The sequence below is a fragment of the Toxotes jaculatrix genome, chromosome 10, assembly GCF_017976425.1.
Source record: "Toxotes jaculatrix isolate fToxJac2 chromosome 10, fToxJac2.pri, whole genome shotgun sequence".
In the NCBI taxonomy this organism is placed as follows: domain Eukaryota; kingdom Metazoa; phylum Chordata; class Actinopteri; family Toxotidae; genus Toxotes; species Toxotes jaculatrix.
In genome coordinates, this window is record NC_054403.1 from 12,867,923 (window position 1) to 12,889,198 (window position 21,276).

Here is a 21,276-nt window from a genome sequence, read left to right on the forward strand (position 1 = left end):
GAAAATGAATTGTGGGATTGTGTTTTCCATCCCACCTCTTTGCCGTGGTGCTCTGATGCTGCTTCTGCATCTGCTTCAGATCCACTGCAGGTCCCCTGGAAGCATTGCAGGGAAGAGGGGGATATAATACACTCTGGCTGTTGCTGACATTAATTTTCTATTTTTGTATGGATGGTGCACGGTTGTTGGGCACAGATGTGTGTATATAAAGTGTCTACCTGTGATGGATGGAGTGTTGTTCTCTTTTTAGCCCCTTAACATGTCTAATAAGAGGAAAACAGAGGGAATAAACTTGCTCTTAACTTGACAATCTGGCCATTTCTACCCCACAGTGCTTCCAGTTGTTTGACCTTGTCAGGATTTAGACAAACTTATCTGCCATGTAATAAACATATGACAATAAAAACAAGCCTAAAATTAACTAAAATTAACACCGTCGATGTTCTTTTCACTCCTGGCACAAACGCTTGTTTCTTCATTACGCACATCCACTTGTCCCTTTAATATTTTTCTCTGCAATGGAAACTGCTCATCCACCATCATCAGTCTCCACTCTTTGATCTTGGGTTGGCTGCACGCATGCGCCCCTCATTGGCTCCTCTGCACTGTCTGGAGTAAGTTGGATGTGCGCTCTCCTCACTCGCATCCCGAAACCACCTCAAAAGCTGTTGCGATGGGGAGGATCAGGAAAAACCACTTTGGGATTTTGACTTTTTCCTTACTCGTGACTTTTGTCTGGGCTCAAAGGTAAACGTTTACGTTTTTATTTTTTTGGGGATCTTCTATCCTGCATGTCGCGTAGCCTCTGTTAAAGCGTGCCTAGCGTGTGATATTAACAAGCTATTTTGCATTACACCACCTTTTTTTTTTCTCCCCAGCGTCAAGGATATCAAAGATCCGAGCAATATGCCTCTGGTAAAAGAAACAGTGGACAGACTGATGAAAGGATACGACATTCGGTTGAGGCCAGATTTCGGAGGTAACGAGCAAATTTGAAAACGGAATGTCATGTTTTCACGCCCTCCTGACGTGCAATACATGTTTAATGAATCGCAAAATCTGCTTTAATTTACATAATCATCCCTTCACAGCCAAATAGGCCTTTCCAATTAGCTTATGAGGAATGAAGTTGCATATTTCATTTTGATGAGGGGATAAGACAGGCTTTTAACGTGATCGATCCCGCTCATCAATGTTTGATTATTCCACTAAAAAGATGAAATTAGCAGCATTTAAGCTCATCTGCGTGTCAAACATGAAGAATTTTTTTTTTTCTTCGCTGAGGCTGATGATGCACAAGTCTCCTGTAGGTGGAGGGGAGCAGAGAGGAACCTGTGCGCGCGTCACGAATTTGTTAAATTTACATGATGAGACAATCATTCATATATGTTCTATTAACGCGCCCTTTCCTTCACAGGTGCGCCGGTGGCTGTGGGGATGAATATAGACATAGCCAGCATAGACATGGTGTCTGAAGTCAATATGGTAGGTGCCTCTTCATGATTATTTCCCCTCTTAATGTTGCGAATTGTGCCCGGCGCGGCTGGAATACAGCAGAAGTGGGCTACTTATCATGGGGCAGTGTGTGTTTGTGTGTGTGTGTGTGTGTGTGTGAGAGAGAGAGAGAGAGAGAGAGAGAGAGAGAGAGAGAAGAGAAAGAGAGAGAGAACCGGAATAACCTGAGCCAGGTTTGAGGCATCTTGTGAAAACATTATATTCGGCTTAAAAAAAAACAAAAAACAAAGACCCTAAAGATAATAACTGAATGCTTCCGTTCTCAAACACATCATCGCCATCCTCCTCTCAGTCTCCGCATTTGCAGCTCTGGTGTGTTGCTGCATTTGAATTCAAAACACACACTCACTGGCGCACTCGGACGCACAGCCCCGGCTGTGCGCTCGGAGAGCTGCGCGCGTGTGTTATACGTGTGTGTGTGTGTGCGTGTGTGTGTGTGACTGCTTCACGTTGCCAAGCCTCTGTGGTGTAATTTTGTTGACACGCATCCCCCCTTCTCTCCCCTCCGTGCAGTTACCTACAGAATCTACAAAATAATAATAATAATCATAAAAACACCCTCTGCTGCTCCAAACTGGCATCATTTGCTTTTTTGAGGCTTTTAATTTGGCGACCAATCACATCATCAACGTCTACGTAAATGACCCCCCCCCCCCCCTTTACTTGTCATATGACGTAAGCGGTTTGTTAATAATACATGTCTGGTCACAGCATTGGAAAAAAAAAAAAAATACGGCTTGTTCTCTGGTGCAGAAAGATGAACGTCATGTGCGACTTGGAGAGGACGGGGGAAAAGTTCAGCAGCCCATGCAAGAGCACCACCTATTGATCCGTGTGACAGACAGACAGACATCAGCTACCTCAGTGGTGCATTGGCTGTATCTCTGCTGCATTAAATGCACTCCATTTCAAGTGTGTTTTGCTGATGGGATTTTGGATGCATAAAAAAAAAACAAAAAAACCCCCAAAAAACATTAAGGGCAGAGATTTCAGAGTGTGAGAAAAGATCATTTACAAAGCAGCCTCTCCAAGGAGCAACATAATAGAGATGTTATATAAGAGCATGAAAAACAAGTTTGCCACTAGGAATGGAAGGAGACATGTTTTCTATTATTAATTGAGCCTTTTTAAAGTTGGTGTCTAGTTAATTTTGCATGTCAGATTTTGATGTGGCAGCCCGTCAAATCTGTGTGTCCTGTGGTCATTGTAAGTTAAGTTTTCAGCCGATAAACACAGCGGCTTATGCGAGTTTGTTTTGGACGAGGAGAAAGCACCGAACGGTCAGAGCCTTCTTCTCCTTTGATGGAAATGATTTATTTTGGTGGAGGATGCAGACACAACGGAAGTGCCTCGGGGGTCCGCGGAGATTTGAAATAGAAACCCCTCACTTGCTTTTGCCCCTCTCTCTCTCTCTCTCTCTCTCTCTCTCTCTCTCTCTCTCTCTCTCTCTCTCTCTCTCTCTCTCTCTTTCTTTCTCTCCCTCCTCCATCCTTCCCTCCCACCACTTTGACTGGATCCCTGGCTGTGACTCTGGGTTCAGCAGCCATGTAATCCACCTCTGCCTTGCTCCAAAGGGTTATCTTACTTAAGAACTAGGCATCTATGCAAGCATTCATCTGGAAAAAAACACTGCTTCATACATCCTGTGTGTGTCTGTGTGTGTGTCTCTGTGTGTGTGTGTGTGTGTGTAACAAAATACAAAACTGTGCACAAACAGTGAATGGCAACTGACGTCATGCAACTCCCTGTGGCTATGAGAGAGCATTCATCTCGCTCATTTCTCGGAAAATCTCTCCCTGCCAGATCCGCACAGGCATCCCTCTGACACGACGGACGAATTTAGACCAAAAGTTAAAAAAAAAAAAAGAAGAAAGAAAAACATCCAAGACCTCAGTGGACTTGTGTTCCACACGTTGTTGTTACCTTGTGAAAAATCCTCCCTGCTACTTACATAACAGGTCGGAATCTCCTCCTCCTCCTCCTTTTCTTCTTCATGTCCAGCTCTCTTTGGCACAATAGGGGATAACAGCAGCTGACGAGATTGATCTTTAAATCAATAATATCACCGTGCAGCGTGATCACGAGGATGGAGTTGGTGACCTGTGCTCGGTGCGGGGCTGCTTTGATCTTCCTCATCAGGGGCAGCCGCTTTTAAGATTAAAGTGCTGAGAGGGAAAACAACATGGAGAGAGGCGAGGATGAAACTGGTGAAGAGCAGGGTGGGGGAGAGGTGAAGGTTACTGTGATCAGTTTCACTGTCTCCTCTAATGATATCTACATCCTGGTGGAGGCTCAGGACAACTCACTGCAGACCGCACGAGATCTGGGGAGAATCTTTAAACCCAAAACTCTTTTGTCCTTTTTTTTTTTTTTTTTTTTTTGTGGCTGCATAGTTCCACCAAATGGATTCAGCCTGAAATATTTGTCCTCTTTGGAAACTTCAGTATCCCCATGACACATTAAAATTATCTGTGTGTCTGAACAGTATTTCAGCTTCTAATGCCTGGTGCTTCATTGAGGTCTGAGTGGTTAAAAACATGGCTCTACAGCACATTTTAAGACTCTCCAGTCTGCAACTAGATTGTTTTCCCCAATTAATCTATCAATTGTTTGATCTGTATCACATCATAGAGGAGAGAAAAATGCTCAGGCAAAGTTCCCAGAACCCTCTAACCAAAGATATTCAGTCTAATATCACAGAAGATTAAGACAATCAGAAAATATTCGTACTTAAGAGGCTGGAACCAGTGATTTTTGCCATTTTGCTTAAAAAAATGGCCAAAAAATGGTACTTTTACAATTAATGAAAATTAAAAAGAAAAATGAAGAGACTAAGTGCTGAGTCAGTTTCAGTAGTGTGCTGTGAGTCCAGGGAACCTTAAGGTGCTTTTGAAGAAGACAGTCTTTATTTAACTGGATATGTTGGTTAAACGTTGACTGGTTTTGACCTCCGAATTTTTAATTGAGTTAAAAATGGTAAAAAAATATATATATATTCGAATGAATCTTAACTTCCTCTAAAGAAAACAAAACCTTCTCTCTATGATAACATCCTGAATGATCACTGACTTTGGCATCTGCAGAAAACAAACTGTAAAAATGGAGGAATTCGCTGTTGGAAGAACAGTGTGCAGGCCTGTCATCACGACAGTGAGCAGGTTTGGGTTGTAGACAGCTGCTCGCTCCTCTAATTAAAGATAAAAATGCCTCTGGTGGAGAATGAACTCTGCATTTTGGTCGGGGCTGATTGAAGCCATTGTGGCATTTTTCTTCCATGCTGACATGAAGGGCACGATGGTGTCTGAGTACGTAACGGGATTTGTAGATTTGTTGCTTCTCTCTCTGTGCGACGTGCACATGTAAGAGGCCGCTTCACGTGTGTACGTGCCACCGCAGAGTCATGTTTTTGCGCATTCTTGTGTGATCCACAGAACTGGCCTGTTGAGGCTCAAAGGTCAGCCATGTTGTCGGGCAATAAAAATGTGCAGGTCAGTCAGCACCGTGGTTGCAGCCTCGCCTGCATGACATTACAAATGTGCTATTTTGAGAGGGAAGTGTCCTCCGAGTCCGAGGTGTGACCACACATCCTCGCTGGGTGGGCTCTGCTGACTCACCGGGGTTAGTACAAAATATGGCACAGATATGATATCATGGCCGAGAGACCCCCCCCCTCCTCCTCCTCTGTTTATCTCTCTGTCTGTCTGTCTGTTCAGTGCTGGCATCTCGCTCCATCACTCATCTTCCTCATTTTAGCAGCTGAAATTGCATTTGCATAATGCTGTTTGTTTTTTTGCTGAAATCACAGATCCAGGAGCCGAACCCTGGTTACGGCGCATTAAAAAAAAAGTGTTCTGCACAGAGTCAGTGCAGCTGATTAAATACAAGTGGAGTCTGTTGTCTCAGCAGTGCATCAGTGCTGCATAATAACGTCTTCAGCATGCCATCCATATGTGGAGTATGACTTACGCATGCACTCCGAGGCTGGAATAAGCAGGGAGGTAAATGAGTATTTTCACTCCTCGTCTTTTCTTCATCCCGCTCGTTAATTACATGTAAAATACCTGAGGTTGGTGGCTGTTAAGAGGCACTGCCTGTACGATAATACTGTTCTCTGAATGTTAATTAGCTGGCTGTGAATTAAAAGATTTAAACAAACCAGCTGTGGTGGCTTCTGGGATGGAGGAATTAGTGGGGCGTGAGCATTCCCTTTATTACGATCATTATCCTGACAAGCCCTGGTTTCTTTACATGAGTACAGGGATCTGGCCGTCAGATAACGGGAGCCGATGACCAGAGGGAACGCGACGCAGGCCTCGCCGTTACAGCACGTCGGTGTGGGGGAGATGCAGCTTCTTGTGTCTGTGAATTAGCAACCATTTTGATCTTGTTTGTCCAAACTGATCCTGTTCCATTTTATTTTCAGCTTGTGGAAAATAAGCTTGTGTTATTTTTACTCAGTGTTGCCATGACAACGCAGCCTTTTTTGGTGGATCTAGGGAAGTCAAGGAAAAGCAAATAAGGCCTCTTTTTTTTCCCAGGGACTTTTTCAGGTTTTGTTTTTTTTTTTAACATTTATCATCCAGGTGAAGGTTGTTGTGTTTGTGAAGATCCCAGACATTTTTTTTTGTTTTTGTTGAGATTTTGCCCTTTCAGCAAATGTTGATATCACCAGGAATTTCCTAAAATGTTAATGATCATAGCATCTTAAATAGGGCTAACTAACAATAATTTTCATTGTTGAATTATTGATTATTTTTTAGTGAAAAATCCTGAAACAATTTATCAAAGACACCTATCAGAGTACTTATTTTGTCAATCCATTCAAATGAAACCCAAATGATAATTGACTTTTACACTTATTCATTTATCAAAATTCCTGCTGATTAATACCCTGTCGATCAACATAACAACAACCATGCACTTATTCTTAAACAGATATATTCACACCTTTTTTTTTTTAACAGTTAAGTACAAGAAAGATTTTGTCTCTTTGTTCCTCTGGTGCAGCTTTGATTCTGGCTTCTCTGTTGGCTCTGCTGAGCTTTCCGAAAAAGCTAAAGACAAGAATGCAGGTTGTCCAGAACAATGTCATTAGTTATGCTGAGTGGACACACAGAGTAACAGATTAATACAGTCAGCAGCATAATTACAGCACAAGAACAACACTTAATCCTGCAGCTTTCACACATGCACACTGTGTTCTCTGCCTAATGTTTAGTCCGTGGAGACTGGGCTCATTTGTAGATAAAACACTGTCGGTGACGGAATATGAGCTTTAATAATATAATTACACTATATCTGAAAGTGAAACTTGGTAAAGAAAAGGTTTTAACATAAATGATTTATCAGTGCGTAAATATTTGGCCGTTAGTACCGTATATTTAAACGGTTAGATATAATTTTGTTAAATTAATGGATTAAGTGATTCATTTGTAAGTGCATTTGTCCTAATGCACCTGTTAAATCTGAATCAGTCAGATTTAAGATAACGAAACAGTACCCCTGTCTTTACTTGGCTGGCTTTAATTGTCAAACCTTAGCCTTGCAGACTCCCAGCTGCAAGAGTGAAGTTACGCCAAGTTTAAATTGTTAGTGATTTCCTTTCATTATGGCGAGTATGGGAGCAAAAAAAAAAAAAAAAAAGCAAAGCAGCTCTGTGACTTAAAACAGGGAGTAAGTTCGCCAGATCCATTAAAAGCCTTTAATGTGATGATGGCTCCCTTAATGATTCTGTCAGGCACTTTCTCGACTGAAGCTAAGTAGCTGAAAAATGAGCCATTGGAAAGAGAGTCATAAAAACGTCCATATTGTCACTTCCCTCAGGATGTGTACAGGCAGCAGCTCATTCAGAATACACTAACCCCCCCCCCCCCCCCCACCCCAACCCCACTTGACGCCTACTACTTAATTTGAAGCCTGTACTCAACCGGACACAGAGAGCACAACAAATGAAAAAAATTCAGCTTGACCAGCTGATGTGTTGTGGCATCTCCTCCAGCTCGTAGATGGGAAACAAGGGGACAAGAGGCTGCGATGTCTGCAGACGAGCTTGTTATTGCCCAAATGTCGAATTTGTCTCTTCGTGGCACAGTAGACGTTGTTATTATGAACAGATTCTGCCCTGCTTCTTCTGGAGCTCTCTGCAGCAGGACACAGCAGATGAAAGTGTTAGCAATATGGTGGACGTCTGCCCGGGTCCTGAAAGGCTGCAGAGAGGAGAGAGAGGAGCACACATAGCAACTGTCACACCAACAGTTCATGGGCAGAATATGTTTTTTTTTTTTTATCCTTATGTTTGGCTGAAATTGGCTTTAGTTTCACATTTTTTATTTTTATTTTACTAAAGCCTAAAATCAACAAGAGTATAGAAGTGGTGACCCTTCCTCTTGATAACATTTGATGAAGGTGACAAAACACAGAAATGACCGTACAGTAAAGCTCTGTAATGACACCAGAGAAGGAAATACTTACCTTACGTATCTGTTTATTTAAATGAACATCATAAATGTTTTGACAGAATTTCTTTATGAGCTGTTGAAAGATGCTATACAATTAATTAATTTCTCATAGGATTTCCTCTGTTTGATGTATAAGACATGCGTAAGATTAATACCCAGAGGTGTTGAACTCCCTGTTAGACCTCTTATGAACAAACAAGCTTAAAACGCTGCTTCTGCAAATGGACTTATGTGGAATTTGGGATGTTGCAGTGATGTGTAAAAAGTACTGTGAGTCTGCAGAAATCATCAGTTCAAAACTATGTCTACTAGCACATGAAAGGTCATGAGAGAGCTGATAAAACAATATGAAGAATTTTTTTGGGGGGGGCTGTTAAAGGAGGCCCAACGTCTCCGAGACCCCAAATACAACATTAGGGTTAAAAAAAAAAAAAAAAGAGAGACAAAGTGGACACATTCTGCTTTTTTCATCTGGTACAGAAACTTAAAACGTGCGTAAAATGAAAACGAGAGTGGCTGTATTGGCGGACCGTCATGCTTTTCAAAAACATGAAAGTCGACCAGGCATTAATGCAAACGGCGAGGTGGTTTCATTATGGAGAAAGAGTGAATGCATTAACGTCAGCTGTTTCTTCGAATCTGTATCTACAAACAGAGCGGTGTGTGTTGTGTTAAGCTCATCTATTGGCAGCTCCCTCCCATGTTGCCTGTGACAGCTGATGTAGTTGTAATGGAGGTCTTGTAACAACCGTAGCCTGTCAGATTTCTCAGGGAAACACAAATGTACTCCTTGTCATTCTGTCAGAATCTTAATGGGGGTTTGTTAGCCCAGAAACAGATCTGTGGTGAGACACCGTCACTGTGCAACCAGCCTTGATGTTTTTTAAGTTAGCTGGGCCTTGCTCGTATCTTCATCACGTTTGTATATTCAGTGGTGTCATGCTTTTCTTTCTTTTTTTTTTTTTTAAATGTTGGTGCTCTCCACAAGATGTCTCCCTTACTGATGCTCACTGGGCCGTCTGTGTGGTGATGTTAATGGAGTTTCTGAGAGGTGCTGACAAGGAGAGTGAAGGTCGCTTTGGAGACCGACACTCCAGCATGGGACCGTCTGTCTCTCAATCATCTGCAGCTATTTTTTTTTTGTTTTGTTTTGTTTTTGGGACGCTGCATGCTGCAAAATACTCCTCACCTGCTCCATCGTTTGTGTGAGGAGGAAGAGATTAAGCTCTTAGCACATAACACATCAAATGTCTTGTTTATTACTCAGAAACTATTTTTAGACCAGGAGAGAAAATTTCTCAACCTTACGGGACTCTGCCTTCAGCAGGGACTTATGCTTATGTTTAGTATAAGAGCTGCACCATTTTAAGGTTTTTGCTTTGTAACATGCATATCATATTTGCAGGTTGTTGTTTTTTTCAGGAAAAGCTCTGTATTTACAGTTGCAAACATTATAAAAAATGAACAGGCAGATGTAGGATTTGCTTTGCTTGCACCGAGAGAACAATCTCCTGCCTAATGTTTGTTCAGAACACCAAAATAGTTCAACACCTTTCACAGGCACAAAACAAAATGTACTCCCTCGCAGTACAGTTGAACAATAACTTTGACTGTACTGAGCGAGACGGGAGGAGGCAGCAGCCGTATTTTGTGTCCCTCTCTAAGCTCAAGTGATGTCCGAGCGAAGGTAAACAGCACCATCTGCGAGGCTGTAATTACGCTGCCATTTTACAGCACAGCCAGGAGGCAGCGTGCAGGCCCAGGTGTTCTCTGTGCATCTCTATACTCTTAAACCCCCAAACGTACACAACGAGGAAGCGCGCACACACGAACAGACACACACAGGAAATGGGAGCAGGCCTCCTTGAGTCCAAGCTCAAATGTTTTATGTTTCAATCAGGCTTTTTCACTGCAGACATTTTTACATGTCACAATAGGAAAAGCACAGGTGCTGCTGCTGCAGCCTCACTGTCGCACACAACACAACAGAGCCATAACACCTGCGCTTTCCCTGCTGTGACAAGTCAAAATGTCTGCAGTGAATCTCCACTGGTTTATTCTACAATCAAAATTTTGAGTGTGAAATCCCAGAATGCAGCTCACTGCATTTTATAGATGCAGCAATGATTTGCTGCAGTTGTGTGACACGACATCGACAACACTGAGTCATAATTGTCCAGAATCTCATTTCACTGCCCACTGTAGCGTAAAGGATTGAGTGTCTATAATATTTGGAGTAGTGAGCGAGTGAATGAGGGGGGGATGTCGGACGCAGCCCATAACTTTAAAATTCTACTGATGCTGAAATCATCGGTCGCTGAATTGATTTGTCAGTCCAAAGGTAATTAATCATCACATTATTTAGACAATTTAATCATTAATAAAAGTCATTTCTCAAGCAGGCAGCTTCTTGAATGTGAGGATTTGCTGCAGTTTTGTGTTACTCTGAATAAAATAACTTTGGGTTTTCAATTGCTGGTAGGACGAAACATATTTACAGTATTGATAATCATTATTTGCAGCCCCAAATTCTACCATGTTAATGTAATTCACAGGATGTGTTTGTGTGACACAACAGACACACACACACACTCGCTCCCTTGTTACCCCGTCCACCAAAATGTCAGAGGATGTTTCTCTCCAGTTGTATCTAAAACAGCGTTGAGCAAAGAGACAAATACAGAGGGACTGATGCTGAAAGTCTGTTACACAAGATTTATGAATAAATTCAGCTCCAAAACAATAACGTTGCTCAAATTGTTACCACAGGGCTTTAGCTGATATCATTTCCCTCGGTTTTCTCAGCCATTCAGTGAGAGAGTTACAGTATCTTCCTCTCTGACTGTTCTCGCTCCTTGTGTTTCTGTGTTCCTTCATCAACATGGCGAAGGATGGTGCTAAAGACAGGGACGTATTGCAGGAGATGCTGGGTGATGTACACTGAGCCTGCGGGGCGGCAGCTAACGATCCCGAAGGTGATAGAGATATCTGATCAGGCTGATAATGAGACAGAGAGGGAGCGAGTGTGAGAGGAGGGTTCAGTGGGAACTCTTGTAAAACAGGATAAGGACGCGGCCGTCCTCGCCTGACTTTTCACTCCTGAAAAAAATCAACATGGCAGCAGCTCATGTATTTTTAGATGCCCTTTTTACACAGTGTTTTGGTCGTGCACACTGCATGCAATGAATGATAAGAGTTTAACAGTGAAAGTGGCAATTGCTTTGCAGTGTCACGCCAACATGTGACGAAAAAAAACAGACAACAGAGAAAGAAAACAGAATCACCATGATAAGTAGTGATGATGGGTGCTTGGAGTAAAAGCTCAAGGGCCTCATTTCATGGACCATATTTTTTAATTTGTTTTCCCACTCATCGATTGCACTGCAATACACTGTAACAGAGCAGATCCAACTGCAGTGCTGTGTTTTACTGTGGCTGTGTGGGTGTAAGTCTTTTTTTAAGAGTGAGAAGCAGAGAAAAGAGACAGAGAGAAGAGAGGAGGTGGGAGAGTTTACAGCTACATCTCTGAGCATGTGTAAAAACAAACTGTGCAGTATATATGCCGTTTTTAAAAAATCAGAAAACGTCTCTGCTAAATGTCTGTACTTGTTTTTGTTTATCATGCAGAATTAGAAGCTGAACCAAGCCAAAAAAAAAAAAAAAATCGAGAGAGAAAAAGAGACAGTGAGGAAGCCCCAGCTGCAGAGATCCACTGGCTCTTTTTGCATTAGAGGCAATATTGTCTCCATAAAGCAGAAAGTGGCTTCACTCGTTCTTGTGGAAGCAGATATTTTTAGCTTGAGACAATAGTCAGCCAGCTGAGAAAGTTCCCCTCTGGTTATGGTCTTAAAATTAAGTGAGGATAGTTGAATATTAACCCCCCAAACCCGACCGTAATGGCCCCTAGTACAGGCCATGGCCTTTCAGACCACCAGTGACCTTTTGGCTGACCTTCTCACTATGCAGAGTCCATACGGCGTGCTGTGACACATCTATGGAGTCATGTTCATTTGTTGATAGGCTGTTGGCGCTTGATATGTTTCCAAGCTGAGACGATGGTGGAAATAAAACCTTTTCCTCTACTTCGGGTACCACCTGAAAGATTTAGTCAGTGGATTTTGTCAGAAAATGTTTGTTTTATGGCTTTAAAGCACAATTAAACACCAGGATTATTGATTTTCAGTGTGAGTTTGTCTTTGAAGTCCTCCTCTAGCTTCACTAAATGGACTCCCCCTCTCTGTCCTTCAGGACTACACCTTGACAATGTACTTCCAGCAAGCATGGCGGGACAAGCGCCTGTCCTACTCTGAGATCGCCTACAACCTGACTCTGGATAACAGAGTGGCAGATCAGCTGTGGGTCCCCGACACCTACTTCCTCAACGACAAGAAGTCCTTCGTTCACGGCGTCACAGTCAAGAACAGGATGATCCGTCTCCACCCTGACGGCACGGTGCTTTATGGACTCAGGTAAGCCTTTTACACGTGCCCTTCCTATCGTGTCGTAATTAATAAATTGATCATGATGCATAATGGAGCAATGTGATTGCATCTGGTGCGTCGTATCTGACTCAGGCTTTTATTTATTGAATTTTGAATTAAAACTATTAATTAATTTTCCTGCTCAGCAGGATCCAACGTCCTTTAACTAAAGGATAATTAAAATTTTTTTCCACCTTGGCAGCTGCTCCCTTGGTTCACCAAAAAGCAGCTGAGACCTGTAAACAAGGAAACGTAGCAAAATAAATAAATAAATAAATAAAATAAAAACTCTCAATGGGGCACGAAATGTGTGCAGTGAGATGAGCATAAAACAAATCTCAAGGTCAGCCAAAAACAAAAAAAAGGAGGTGAGTGGTAAAATTATTAAGTAAACTGTTGGTTAGAAACATTGACCACAGTTAAGAGACTAACTTCTGAATTTACTTTGAAATAAGGGACAATCGTAGACAGGACAAGGGGCATCTAAGAATAAATTAGTTTAGACCAGAGTTTTCCCGCCTGGGGTTCAGCACACTCCAAAAGCTGGCAAGATATCTCTGAGATGAGATTTAAAGATCTAAAAGAAGAATATACAACATGGCAAGGCAAGTTTATTTGTGTAGCACCTTTAAACAACAAGGTAATTCAAAGTGCAGATAAGAAAGACATGGTGATATAGAAGAGGACATATAAACAGGATTTTAAAAGAATAAAACCAAAGGACAGATGAAAGTGAGTCACAGGCTAGCAAGCTCCGATTCTTGCATACGCTGAGACAAGCTAATGCGACCAGGTTGTAGGTGGAGGGCCGGGTGGAACATAACGGAGCAGGGAGATGGAGGAACTTACATATTTTAGCTTTAGTAAAAAGAAGTGTCAAACTAAAGAGTTTGAAACCTGTATTTAATTATTATTATTCCCAGATCTCAGAATTTACTGTGGTGCACACAATTACAGCCCAGTCTACAAAAATAAGACCTCAGTTGTAACAAAGTGCAGTGATACGGTTGTGTATAAGAGGTATGCAGCATGCCTTCATTTTTAAGCCTTTCACATCCACTGGTGATCATCAGTGTCAATAATTGATTGGCTGTGATCAATAATGAAGCAGGGTGCTACAAACAGCCGAACTGAGTCTGATTCTGCAGGCTGGTTCAGTCCGTCTACAAGACATCTCTTTGTGGTGTTGGACTGTGATGCCTCTGAGGAGACTGTCATCCATAATTGATAACTCAAAATCAATAATGTAGCAGTTCAATACAAACACTGAATCTGTGTTTGTACTGATGCGGCGTATTTGACTGCACAGGCCAGCACAGCCCGTCCATCACTGCACTGCTGCCTCCTCTGATCTGTCGCCTCTTCTTCATATGTGTGTGTGTGTGTGTGTGTTAATGATCTCAGATTAGCATCCGCATTTAAAAGATGAGATTATTGTTGCTAATTCAAGATGTTGCAGCATTCAGTCATCCTCTCTCTACACTGAGATGCCCTTCTTGCGCAAAGGCTCCTTAAAAAATTAAAGTATCTGCACTGCACCAGATTATTCATCGCTACGTTTTTGTTTCAACACTCGAGAAATGTAATTTATAACGCTCTGACTCAATTATATAAGCCCGACACATATTTTTGTATAACAGCCAAAAAGCAATGGCGGTTCTGAGAGGGTTGTTGTAAAATTTGATGGCGTGCGTGCAGTGGGGAGATGTGGCTGTTACCTCAGATACGTTGTCCTTGTCAGTGCCGGTGCCTCCCGGCTCCTCCATTATTTGGTTCGTGGGTTTGGTCCAGCTCTTATTTGATGCTAGCAAGTCCAGACACAAGCTGCTGTCAGAGTCAGCCCAGCCAGATGCCTGCGCGCTCTGAGCACGCTGACACATACCTGTAGAGACGGGCCGGCTGGTTGCAACAGCAGGGTTTTAGTGGATGTGGAGGAGATGGCTAACTGAAACCTGTAAAGTAGCTCTAGTAACAACAGCAGTGTGGTGGAGTGAAAGGTACAATATTTCCCTCTGAAATGTAGTGATGTAAAGCGTAAGATGGAAGAATTCAAAGTAAAGTAAAAGTAAAAAATTGTAATTAAGGACAGGACATTTAGTTGTTGACTGCCACTGAAGGTCAGATTATGTTGCACTTATCACCATAAATCTGCTTCCTATTAAGGTTGAAACTCAGCTTTATCATTAAACATCTAAGTTTCAAAGATCAATATTTTATTTATTCATTACATTAATTTGTCAGGGACCATGTGCAAAAATCACAACACTGATTTTACATCAGAGGCAGTTTCCTGCTCATTATACAGCAGTTTTCTAAGCACTGGTTTTGTTTGGAACCCTTTTGTGGACTCTTGGACTCTTGTTTAGTTTGTTAAGTTTTGTTCATAGTTCCTGTTTTATTTTGAAATCATGGCCCTTGTGTATCTTGTCTTGTTCTACTTCCTGTCTTTGTCTTGTTTCCCTCCATTTGTGATTGTCTGCCCCGCCCTAATTGGTTTCACCTGTTGCCCGTTGCCTTGTGTATTTAAGTCTCACCATTTTCCTGTGTCCTTTTCAGTTTGTCTGTGTCCGAGTCTGCATCACGTCAAGTCCCTGTGTTTGTTCATGTTCCTGTGTCTTGTGTTTTCCCCCTCATGGTCTTACCTTGCTTTCCTCTGTTTCAAGTAAGGACCATTGTATTTTTGTTTCGTTCCAAAGAGTTTTTCTCCTTCGTGGATGATTTTTGGTTGTTTGAGTTTTGTTCCCTGGCCCTGGACACTTCCAGTGATTTTGCTTTATTAAAAGACTTTTAGTTCTCCCATTCTGCCTGTTTTGGGGGTTTTTTGCGTTTGGGTCCTAGTCTTTGTCCCCCAAACAACCAATCAAATCTTCCAACAATGTACAATCACTTTTTATCAGCTTTTGTAAATTACATGAGCTCACAATTTAGTCTCCCGCACTGTTTCACCACTTGTTTGCCGTCTTTTAAGCCTCAAACACCAGTAAATATGTCACTCCATAAGATGTGTTGTTGTCTCGCTAAATCCTTGCATAATAAGCAGTAAAAGTAAACATATTATTGGCCTCAAAGGTGAATGTGGATTTGTGCTGAACTAACTGAAATTAGCTAACACTGTACCTGGGGAACTCCAATAGATTACAGCAGTAGTTTGCAGGAGACATTAGATGTGTGAGTGTGTGTGTGTGTGTGTGGGATCTGTGTCTGTGGGTGGGTGTTTGCGAGTGGGCGAGTGTTATTTTTGGGGTGCATGCGGGAGGATGAAGGGTGAGGGTGTTGTTTACTTCTTATTCCCTGGATATTTAGTGCATCCCAATCCTGCCAAATCCTGGTCTTCAATTATCAGGAGGAGCAGAAAATTACAACAGTGCTCCCAACTGTCACTTTAGAGCTCGGTTTGACTCTCGGGGAGAGGCAGTCTGATCTAATTACCCAGCCCCTGAAAAAGGCTCAGCCAATAACACAGATACCACCCAGGCTGGGAGAAAAGGCACACACACACACACACACACACAACACACACACACATTCAAGAGGAAAAAAAACACAAACTCCACATAGCTTCTCATTTTATGCAGGAAGAGAAGAAAAACCTAAGACATTCAGTCCATGACTCCTGATGCATGTCGCTCAAAATTCACAGAGCGGGATTGAGAGAAGAGGGAGAACCAGAGAGAAAGAAAGAGACATGAAGGTCAGACTTCATTCAAAATGGAGAAATTATTAGGATTCTCCCTCCTCCCTCCCCTCATCCTCATTTCCCCCTCCCCTACTCTCTCCCTCTCTCTCTTTCTCTCTCCCTCTCTCTTGCTCTTTGAATATTGTAACTCCTTTTGTGAGAGGACATATCCTTGTGCTATGGAGACTGACGTCGTCTTTTGTCAGGTCGAGGAGTGTTCCACTCTGCAGCTCAATAGATGACATCGCATGGCCAGGAGGAGAAAGCTGCTGAGTGGAGGAAGAGGGGGATTTAAATAAGCTCTTTTTTTTTCTGTCAATACCATCAATACAGGCTTAGCATCGCCTTCCAAGTTATCCATTTCCCTCTCAAACTACTGATCAGGCACGATGGTTTGCATGTTGTATGTGTTCGGATGTACCTACATTTTGAAATTAAGAAGCCTCTCCTTTGATTTGGCATGCTTTGGCACACATAGGAGCTTCTTTGTTGAGCCACTGCAGACATTTTATTTTCAAATTTGGCAACGGTGCCTGAGCAGGGAGAGACAATCCTGCATGCCATGTTTCCTCGGCTCAACATGGGCTCTCTATCCAAAATGGAGGGTGCTTCTCCATCTTAATTTAACTTCTAAGTCCATTACAATGTCGGTGTCATAATTCGTCAGTTTAATTAAGGGCGGCACAGGTTTGAAACCTGCTTGCGAAAACCTCTCTCTCTGCATTTGGTCTCTGCTGTGACGCTCCCTCGAAATGAGATTCTGTCTGGGAATTTGTGGTGGTTGTGTTATGTCCGTAAACAAGGTCATTTGGAATAAAGGTGCACAGGCTGCCTTAGGGGGCGTCCACACACAAACACACAGAGCCCGGGCTGAACTGTGAGGGAACATGCACAGGCGAGAAAAACAAAAAAAAAAAAAAGAAAAACAAAACAGCCTTTTTTAGAACTCCATGTCCTATTAGCTCCGACGCAGAGCAAATGTAGCGTGTTTGAATCTGCGTGATCTGCTAGAGCGTGGCCTCTCCTCCGGCAGGTTGGGATGAGAGAGAGGGACCGGCCCTGATGTTGATGAAGAGCAAACAAGCCTGTGTTTCATGATCACTGCTGCTGCTGCTTCTGCAGAGGTCCACAGCAGACTCTCGCTGCAGCGAAGATGACGATGAGGAGGAGGAGGAGGAGGAGGAGGAGGAGGAGGAGGAGGATAGGCGAAGACAGTGAGGGAATCCTGCAGAGAAATCCTCCCCCGTTTCTCCTCCTTGCTCGTTATTATCTGTTTATTAATTGTCAGCGTGGGTATCGGACATGCTAGCTAGGCCAGAGGATGCAGTAGCGGCTCTTGATCAGTGATGCAGAGTCTCAGACAAAAAAGCTTCGAGACTTCTGCTGACGATGTAGGTGGGCTATAAATAGGCTGTTATTTTTACCCCTGCCATTTTGGCCTCATTTCCGCTTTTTTCCCCTGCGCTTCCTCTGCCACCGTGATGATTTAATGGTGGTGGTGATGGTGAGTTTTGAGTGACTTGCTAGCGAGCACAACATCCCAGTAAGTTGGGGCCATAAAAAGGGGTAAACTAGGACAGAAATAAGACTCCTGTGTTAATCCCCCAGTGCACCATGGCCCTGCTAACTGGCTCTTACATAAGAGCCCAGAGAGCAAGAAAAAGGAGGCAGAGAGGGAGAGAGAGGTAGAGAGCCTGAGAGTGTGAGAGAGAAAGACTGTGCGTCTCTACATCTCGAAAAAATAAAATCCCAAACTTGCCGGGCTGGGCCCAGGGGAGCTGCAAGTCTTATGTAGAAGGATTTCAAATAAACTTTTGCTCTTAATTATTAAAGACAAAGCACTCTTCAAGTTAAGTTTGTAGTTGAAGTTAAAAGGGGAATGATATTGTGATTTAGTTTTTGCTGCTCAATGAACAGTTTATTCATATTTGCTAAGCATAGAACAGTTTTGAATATTTTCTAAAATGGGTACAAAGCAAAAAACAATAAGAAAAAACAACAAACTGTCTCAAGCACAGCATGTCCCATTTAACATGGTGTATTTGTGTAGTACTTTTTATACCATGGCAGCTATCCCTTCAGTATTTCAAGGTGTATTAGGCCATCGTGTGTTATGTTGAAAATCAATAAGCAGGACTGATTTATGACAGTATTTCCATCAATTTCATGACGTACCTGTCATGACTAGCCCCTTGGGGGGCTGTTTTCTGAAAACTTTTGTTTTGAACCCCTTTTTGGACTCTGGGACTCTTGTCTAGGTTGTTTAGTTTGTTTGTAGTTCCTGTTTTATTTTGAATTCACTGCCCTTGTGTATCTGGTCTTGTTTTACTTCCTGTCTTTGTCTAGTTTCCCGCTTTTGTAGTTGTTTTCCCCGCCCTAATTGTTTCCACCTGTTTCCCCTTACCTCCTTGGCTCATGTATGTTGCTTCATTTTGGATCTCTCTTCTTTATATCCCAGGTCAGGTTTTGTATTAATTTGTTACTTGTGTTTCTTGTTAGGTTTTGTTCCTTGTTTAGTCTTTCTCCTCGTTAAGAGTGATTTTGTGTTCACATTTTGTAACTTTTGTTCTCGTGCCTTTTTCCCCTTTATGGGTGATCTTTGTTTGCTACTTTGTTAGAATTAAAATTATTATTATTATTGCTGGATTCAACGAAAACAGACGTTCCCAATGGATTTTTCAGGAAGGTGATTATATATCAATATTGCATATAAAATTGCAAAAGAAAAGATAAAACCACATATACAGCTATTGTGTGTCACCCATGTTGCCCTTCAACTCATTTCTGTTTGTTCCTTCTGGCCCTAAAAGCCTTATTATAAATATTTTTAGGGCTCAAAAAAAGACCCCAAAAAATAATTAGATTTTTAAAGTGTCTCCTATATGCTACTAATGATTTGTGGTTGCTGATGGAGGTCTGAGTGCTCAGAGACCATTTGTCATGAATGAATGGACCACTAAAGCAATAAACTGATGAATTGATAGTAACCAGCAATGACAAGGGAAACCCAAGGTCACGACAAATATTTCAACCTATATACTGGAAATTTTCCCACAGGCTGCTATTATTGTTAATGGTCGCATGATACTATCATGTTTTATATCAATCAGTGTGTGTGTGTGTGTGTGTGTGTGTGTGTGTGTGTGTGTGTGTGTGTGTGTGTGTGTGTGTGTGTGTGTGTGTGTGTGTGTGTGTGTGTGTGTGTGTGTGTATGTGTGTATGTATGTATGTGTATGTGTATGTGTATGTGTATGTGTATGTGTATGTATGTGTGGCTTTGTCTTACAAGTCTAGGATGCTAGATTTAGTCCCTGTGGTTAAATTGTGTGTCCAGTCTCTCTCAGACAGCCTTGGGGGTTTGGCACGGCCGGGTGCCAGCCCGTCTCAGCTCTGGCCAACTTGTCGTGTGTGTAACAGGAAGTGCGTCGCTCTGAGTGAACCTGTCGGACGCGACTGGCTCACACTCGGCGACTCTTTATTACAGCATTATCTGACCAGAAGTTGAACCCTGTTCTTGTTTTATCCTCTCATGTGATGAAAATAAAACCAGTGCATTGCCCCAGTTCCATACAACCTATAGTAGTAACTGTATACTGTATGTACTAAATTTAATAGTATACACAAAATAAATATACTTTACCAATTTGCATTAAAAGGAAATTATGTAACATGAGCACTGATGGACAAAAAATTCACAATGAAAAGCAAAATGTTTTTCTAGATATTTATTTTTTGTTTTCTGAGATCTCATGGGAGACATTTCTCATCAGCTTTTTATTTTTAATTTCACTGATTATTTTTAATGCATTTGAACTTACTGCACACTTAAACCCTGCTCAGAATTATTCTGTAGTACCGACCTAAGACTTAGCTCAAGTGTTAAAGAGATAGAAAATATAAAATACTACAAGCTCAAAAACTAATGCAAATGTCATTTCACAGTTCAGGTTTTAGAGGACGCCTTAATCTAATCTGGAGAAAAGAAATGTTTCACATGGTAAACCAGCTGCTGAATAAATTCACTCATTCATTCAACCTTTATTTATACAGCTCAGTCCAATGAGAGCATAACATTTAGACAAACATTCAAACTTACAAGGCTTCAGATAAAAAATAAAGATAAAACATTGAAAGAAGAAAAAAACAAAAACAAAGGGCATCAAAACCAAGAAGGAATTTTAGCCTGAGATAAGAGGGACGTTTTTTTTTTTTTTTTGCATTTTTTTTTTTTAGGCCAGTGCCAGGACCCAGCGGAACCCAGTAGAGGGTCCAGTAGAGAGGGGTTATAACATGAAAGAGGGGAAATGTTAAGGAAAAGCAGGGATCAGCAGGAGGTTTCTTTTGAGATCCTGAAAACAAGAAATAAAGGGCAGACAGAGCAAAGCTACTGGCTGTTATTTATTTATTTATTTATTTATTAGCTCAGACAAAAAGTCAAAATTAGAACAAACTTTTACTAGAATTTTATGTTGAGATAATCTTTTTTTTTTTTTTTTTGTGATTTTAGGTTTTTGAATTTAGAGGTATGGTTTCATGTCAGGCGCTCCTGCTTTATAAAGGTTTGTCATCATCCGGCTTTGACGTCTACATTGTACTCTGTTGTGAAGGTCAAATGAAATGAATCGTGCTGTTCGTGCTGGCCTCGGCCGGCTCCGTGATGATGAATCTTACATTCTCCATCCCGCTCTGTGTCTAGGATCACCACCACTGCAGCCTGCATGATGGACCTGCGTCGCTACCCTCTAGATGAGCAAAACTGCACCCTGGAGATCGAAAGCTGTAAGTACCGTTGTCCCTGACAACCAGCTCTCACGCCCACACATAGACGGAGACTTAAACAGATCCCACATACACATGCACCTCTGAAAACAGTCTGCTGGTCCAGTGGAGACAAGGTAGAAAGAAGGTTGATAAGGCTGCATGTAAAATGCTGAGAAAGGCTGATGAGACATCAAGAGATACGCATCAAGAAGAGGAACATCACTAATGGCTCACTGACTGATAACATCCAGCCTAATTAATTCAACTCCAACTGCAGTGGCTTCCCAAGGCGTGGAGGAGCCTGATTAGGTCCAGTGTTTCAGGGGTGTGCTGATTGTGGATGTTACGTGCCGCTTTCTCCCAAAACTGCCTCCATGTTTGTACG

At 42.1% G+C, this 21,276-nt stretch overlaps 1 protein-coding gene across 3 annotated transcripts in view; it reads left to right on the forward strand.

Annotated features, from left to right (window-relative positions):
* Positions 1-602: 602 nt before the first annotated feature.
* The window catches only part of gabrb2a (gamma-aminobutyric acid type A receptor subunit beta2a), a 29,799-nt gene continuing 9,125 nt past the window's right edge, over positions 603-21,276 (forward strand). For 2 of the 3 annotated variants that reach the window (XM_041048536.1, XM_041048537.1), the window contains exons 1-5: positions 627-747; positions 879-979; positions 1,418-1,485; positions 12,222-12,442; positions 20,827-20,909. In XM_041048536.1, the coding sequence (XP_040904470.1) occupies positions 674-747; positions 879-979; positions 1,418-1,485; positions 12,222-12,442; positions 20,827-20,909 (547 nt within the window). In that variant the 5' untranslated portion in view covers positions 627-673. Of the gene's footprint in view, positions 748-878; positions 980-1,417; positions 1,486-12,221; positions 12,443-20,826; positions 20,910-21,276 lie in introns of all 3 variants that reach the window. The other variant, XM_041048538.1, reaches the window with a different exon arrangement.